General features: G+C 28.6%; 1 protein-coding gene across 1 annotated transcript; it reads left to right on the plus strand.

The window, feature by feature from the left end:
- The first annotated feature begins 2,610 nt into the window (after positions 1-2,610).
- On the plus strand, positions 2,611-3,669 carry LOC110819592 (uncharacterized). The gene is made up of 2 exons (XM_022048835.2): positions 2,611-2,834; positions 3,005-3,669. The coding sequence occupies exons 1-2, from the start codon at positions 2,725-2,727 to the stop codon at positions 3,540-3,542; spliced, it is 648 nt and encodes a 215-aa protein (XP_021904527.1). The 5' UTR covers positions 2,611-2,724; the 3' UTR covers positions 3,543-3,669.
- Positions 3,670-6,559: the final 2,890 nt, after the last annotated feature.

Here is a 6,559-nt window from a genome sequence, read left to right on the forward strand (position 1 = left end):
ACAAATTAAGATTATGTTTGGAATAAATATATATATATATTTTTTAAAAAATTATTAAAAATTTACATTTATTTTAATTATGAAATAGGGCGTATTTTTCTTAAAAAATGATAAACATGTAGTTCATGGGCTGTTTGATGTATGATTTTCTAGCATATCAATTTAGTCATTGTTTTCGTATCTTCAAAAAGTATTTTTACCATTCGAATTTTTAGAAGCTCAACAATTTTTATTTCATTCCTAAAAATCCTTGTATGTTAGGATTGCATATATAATTTATTTTTGGTTGGTTGTGTTTTTATAATTGCATATATAATTTATTTTTGGTTGTATGTGAACTATAATTGTGAATGGCACATTCTTGTACGCGATTACTTGGAGAGATATAGATAGGATGTGGTGAGATGACATCCATGGAAGAGGTATTATGGGGACCATTGGAAAACAGAACAAATATGAGAAAATCAAATACGACTTTTTACAAACACGTATGTATGTACATCTGTCTGTGTGTGTCATTATGGAGCCGTGGAACCAAACGTGAACCTGCTAAATAAAACATGCTGAAATTAGTTGAAGACCCAGCATGATGACATGACAGCCATTTTGGTGGGTGGGTCCTTGTTTTGTTCGATTTGTGTGATCTCTATTTAGCTGAATGATGACATGAGTTGCTACATATATATATATATATATATGAGAGTAACCACATCGTACATTTATAATATATAATAAATTTTGTTATTTAAACTAAATCAATTAATTTTGATTTAAACTTATTAGGTATTGTATTTAAGATCTGCTGACTGCTTTTGTGAAGGAAATGATTTTATAAAAGAAACTTCTGGTTAATATAGGGGATGAGTCAACGTCCACCGTGTAGTAGTCGTAGGGTCAAGGTTGATTAAGAAATTGCCTCAACTTATCGTAAGTGGGAGAGCATCTAATATTTGACCGCAACATCTCGATGGAGGTCAACACATAACAATTTCTTCATGTGGATTTGGTATTCCTCTACAGTCCCTTCATATAATAATACCCATATATATATATATACATATATAATACTTCTTTCAAACGGCACCGAAATATTCATTTTGTACTGTTTGTTCCACTAAGGACCATGCCTTCTAGTCTTAGTCTACGACGAAGCTTCTTCTCCAAGATGGGTTCTCTCAGATCAAATAAGAAATTCTTGAAAAATTTCCAAGTGTTCAATCTATAATGTTTTTATTTATTTAGTTGTGTGCTCAATTTTTTACAATATTATTTATGAGATCTGTCATACTTATGAATTAAACAATTGTCAATTTCTATATAAATTTTAAATTTATCCTGAAATTTAACTTCAAAAAATACTTTGTTATTTGTAGTTTTAAAATAATAAAATGTTTATCTGTTCAAGAAAAAAAAAGTAATGAGATATTTCATTCTTCTCTCGGAAAGACAACAATCTAAATCCGTGTACGGTAGTAAAAATATGGAGAGATGATATTTTTTACTCTGTCTAAATAAAATATTCAAAAATAAAAATTATAGTATTGTTTATTTTTTATATTTAATATATATTTTTTTAAAAGAAACAAATTCTAGTTTGTAATATAATCAAAAATAGAAAGGGAAGAATATATCAAACTTGAAAAAATATGCTGATGATGAGGACGTGAATAAATTATAGTTTGATCCACCCATTGAGCTCTCTTATCTATCAAACCATTTACACCAAGGAAGAGGAAAAAAATGAAGAACAAATTTAAATAAGTTTTTTTATTTATATAAATTTATTTAAAAGTAACGATACACCTTTTTAAACAATAAGGTAACATAATAAAATTTTTACATCATATATTTTTAACATATTCTTAATGGGTGAATAAATACTGAATATTTAGAACGATATCTATCTATATATATATATATTATAATAACAAAAATATAAATATATATGAAATTAGAATAATATATTTTAAATTCAGTTAATTTATTCTAAACATAGCATATGATCAGTGACAAAATTTTTAAGGTTTATATTAAAATTTTACTCTTATTATCGTGTAATTTTTGTCAAAAATTTAAACTCGTCATTTAGAAAAAATAATATATTATTTATTTTATATATTCTCACTACCCTTCATAATTTCTTTTCCATCGTATATGATATATATATATATATATAATGCACTATTTTATTTTCTTACTATATTTACTATTAATAACTTTCTATTTCAATTAATGAGTCTTTTGAAAATTAGGTGATGATAATCTACCACATTCTTTTGTCTTTCCAATTTATACAAATTTGTCAAAGCAAACTCCTTATGGATAGACTTCTTTGATATAACCTAAAAAAAGAATGTTATGAACGAAATTCAACAAAGCCAACCACAAATCCAAATTAATAAATTATTTACCTTTTTTCCTTTTTGAAATATTATTTTTTTTTCAGGCAATAAGAATCCTCTGCATATATTTACACACTTGCCCGATATTATTATTACTTTTCACACACGAGACGGGACCAACGAAAATGATATCCACATTTTTTATAATACGTTTTTCTATAAATATATATTAATTAGTGTTAAAAATAAATATATATTAACATAAATCCTTCTCCATGTTTTCTTGCTTTCTGCCATTCCTTCTCCTTCTTCTTATCACCCCTCCCTCTCCCTCTCTCTCCCCCCCTCTCTCTGTGCAATCCATGAACTCAAACGAGAAAAAATGGCGACAAACAAGACGGGTATCATTTCCGAGTGTTGTATGTGCGGAGATTCTGGTCTCTCTTACGAGCTTCTCCAGTGCAAACTCTGCCAATTTAGATCTCAACACAGGTACACCCATCAATCATTTTCCATCTTTTTGATTTCTCCTTTGTGGGTTTTCTTTCTCGTTATCCTCGATCTTTGATTATATGGGTCTTGATTATAATTAATCTCCATTAAAGGACTGTTACGATCTCTCTTTGAAGTTCGGCTAAGCAAGATTGATTATCTATTTGCAGGTACTGCAGCAATCTGTACCCAAAAGCAGAATCTTATGATGTCTGCAACTGGTGTTTAATCATCCAGAAAGAAGACTCAAAAGAGAAATCCCAGACTTCTTCGACTTCTCCAACTTCAATCTCTAACACCACCAAGAACAGCCCCAGAGAATCAGATCAACACCATGACCATCATGGTCACGATCATCATGTGACCATCAAGAACAGGATAATCAAGAAGATCAAAATCACAAACGGCAGTAACCCTAATGGCGATCAGAATATTCAGCCAGTGCGGCTGAAGAGCCAACGAAGCGCACCTGATCAGTTGCAGCAGCTGAATGGGGATGTCGTCATTAAGAAAAAGAAGCCGTCGCCGGAGAGGTCGCTGGCGACGTCGGGGACGACACGGAGGAGGATCATAACGAGAGGTCGTTTAGAGGAGAAGATGAACATTAGGAGGACGAAGTCGGAGGAGATTTCGAATGGTGGCATCATCAAGCATGTCTATAGGAATAAGGTGAGAAGGTATAAGCTTCTCGATGAGGTCTCAAGCTAGAATATATATATATATATACATATGTATATAATTAATATGAATAGATATTTGTACATACATATCAACAAAATGTTAATCATGTTTAAGATGAATTACACATACGCTACTAGCTATACTAGTACTCCTACTTGAGTTTTTGCCATATATAAGATATTGTTTATATATATAAGTGTATACATTGGTATATATATTATCAGAATCTTGGTTCTTATCAAATAAATATTCTGTAACTAGATGGAGATTGGTTCAGTGAATAGAACCCAGATGAGATTTGGAAGAAGAAGGTGATTATATATTCCCAATATATAATGGTCTTGTCATGCTCATGTTTAAAAACATCATTGCATGCAGCACATTGTGACTGCTGATCAGTACAGATCCACATACACATATACAAAAACATATATATATGTATATATATGACAAGAAATACGCGTCTATATGTATGTGTACATATATATATGTATATATATGTTTGCACAACACGTTGTACGCGTTAAGAAATCAAAGTCATTTACAAGATTAAAAAAAAAAGTATATAATAGACTTGCCAGGTAAGTAACTTCTTAGGATGCTTATAACGTAGATGAATATATATATATATATATACTGTTAGATAGTATATATATATATATAATATATTGTTCAATATTAATCTTAAATACGCGGTTGCTACAACTACCTTGAGTGCTAATTGTAGGTCAATCCCTAATCTTCTTCCCAACTACAATATATAATAATAATAATTGATTACTTTCAGAGTGGCATTATCGTAAGATCTTAAGAGAATATATATATATATATGTATCTAGGCAACTACATATTATAATAAAATATGGGAATTATATTAATGAACCCAAAAAAGAAATATTCATATTCTTCTATATATTAAATATAATTAGGTATAAAATCACGAAAAATTAAGGGGAATATCAGAATCTGTTTGATTACCAATAAAATTTAAAAGAAAATTAATTATTGATAGATAATTAATTAATATTTGAGGTGCTTTTTCTCCGCCATGAATTATTCTTTTCACTTTCAATTCAGAAGAATACCAAAATCCATTCTTCACGCAATTTCATAAGGTCTTTTATTTAATTAATTCTTTTTTGTTTTTATTTTCTGTCTTTGTCCGTTTGTTTTTTTTACTTCGTCTCCATATTCAGTTCTTTCCACACACATATTATATTGTCTGTATTGTATTATATCATATGTGATGTGAGTAATTATAGACTTATATAGATTGTGCATCGTTAATTTAATAGAATAAAAAATTTAATTTATTAAGATATTAATAAAATTTGATGACTAGTTAAATTAAAATTTAAAAAATTTATTATATTTTTAGATAAAAATATAGTATGAATGTTAAATTTTTTTAATTGAAAAAATCACAAGTGATTCAAAACATAATATATATTTTTTTTAAAAAATAAGTTTACAACATATAATAATGTACAACATAATTACTATGTATAGTGCATTTTAAATGACATTCACAAATTCAGTGGGTCTAATTATGATTAATTTCATATTCTATACGTTTTACTATATTTAAATATACTAAATTACTTTAACTTCATAACATAATTTTGCATTTTCAAGTGAGTTTTTCGTCTGATCAAGTCACCCAAGAGCCAAAATATTCCGGATACACACGCATAAGTTGAATGGGGGAATAGTAATAGTATATTATATATGCATATATATTCTATTTACCTTTTAAATTTATTTATTATATTTAACTTAACTAAAATTAAAAGAAAATTATTTTCAGAGAATGAAAATTGAAATAATATACAAATCGAATTCCATCAAAATTATTTTCCCCCCCTTAAAATGTCATAACTTTTAGGAGCTTTTAGTAATCTTTAAATGCTTATAAACAAACTTATTTATACACTGATTGTTTGAGGCTTAACAAAGCCCATCTTTTCTATAGAACTTGAATTTCCAAACCCTTTTCTCTTTGCTTATTTGGGCTTTTGCCCAATCATTGATTATTCGGACTATATATATAGTTTCTTCTCAAAATTGATCAAATGTTAGCTTAGTCTTTGGTGATGATTTAATACTTCTTGTTGCTTTGTCAAGGATTGCATGTAGGATTTAGCATATGTGTTTCTTCATTTAGGAAGATAGCAGTGACTATTTACTTGTATAACAAGTTTAGTAAAACAGCTTATCAACCGGGATTTTTGTGCCAGTGATAGTTGTGTCAGGCCGCATAGGCTGAATATCTTAAGGATTTCAAAGTTTAATTATAATTATTTTTGTGCTATAAATAGGTTGACATGGATGTGGAGATCTTTATATATCTAGAATATATTGTGCTTCAGGATAAATATTGTACTGAAGCCTTGATAGCCTTTTTCCATGATAGTATCAAATTCAAATATTTGACAATATCCAATGGTCAAGGAAGATTTAATCTCGAGCGGAGAGTTGATGATATTATTGACAGAGTGTCAATGATTTTAAAGAGTAATTTTCAGACGAATTTACTAAAAATTACTTAACTAATCTGTTTATTTTAAAAAAAGTACCTACTTAATCTGTTCATGCTTTTAAAGGAATGATAATTATCACTCCTGTGATTTGCTTAAGTTAGATTTGTTATTCTCATATTCCATATGCTATCGAGGATGTTATACACTGTGAGGATGCGTATGGTGCTCCAAGTTAGGGGAATAGGCAAGTCATTTTTTTGAATTTTTTTTTTCTTATTTCGTATTTTAAATAAAATATACTATCTTAAAAAAATATCAAAAGTTGATAATAGGATTAAAATGGAGTACACACATAGGTGGCATTCAACTGGTGCCTTTAGTTCAGTGCCACTTCTCTTCTTAAAAAAATTGATGGTCACCAGAATGATGTCCAGTTTATATAGTTCTATTTATATATAAAAAAAAAAAGTATATCCACCCTGAACGAGCCACCTTAAATTGAGGGTTCTTTTTGAAATATTAATTCTTATGTACTCTTATAATTTATTCTTCGGACATAAAGAT

Source organism: Carica papaya, chromosome 1 (genome assembly GCF_054855325.1).
Source record: "Carica papaya isolate Zhongbai chromosome 1, ASM5485532v1, whole genome shotgun sequence".
Classification (NCBI taxonomy): domain Eukaryota; kingdom Viridiplantae; phylum Streptophyta; class Magnoliopsida; order Brassicales; family Caricaceae; genus Carica; species Carica papaya.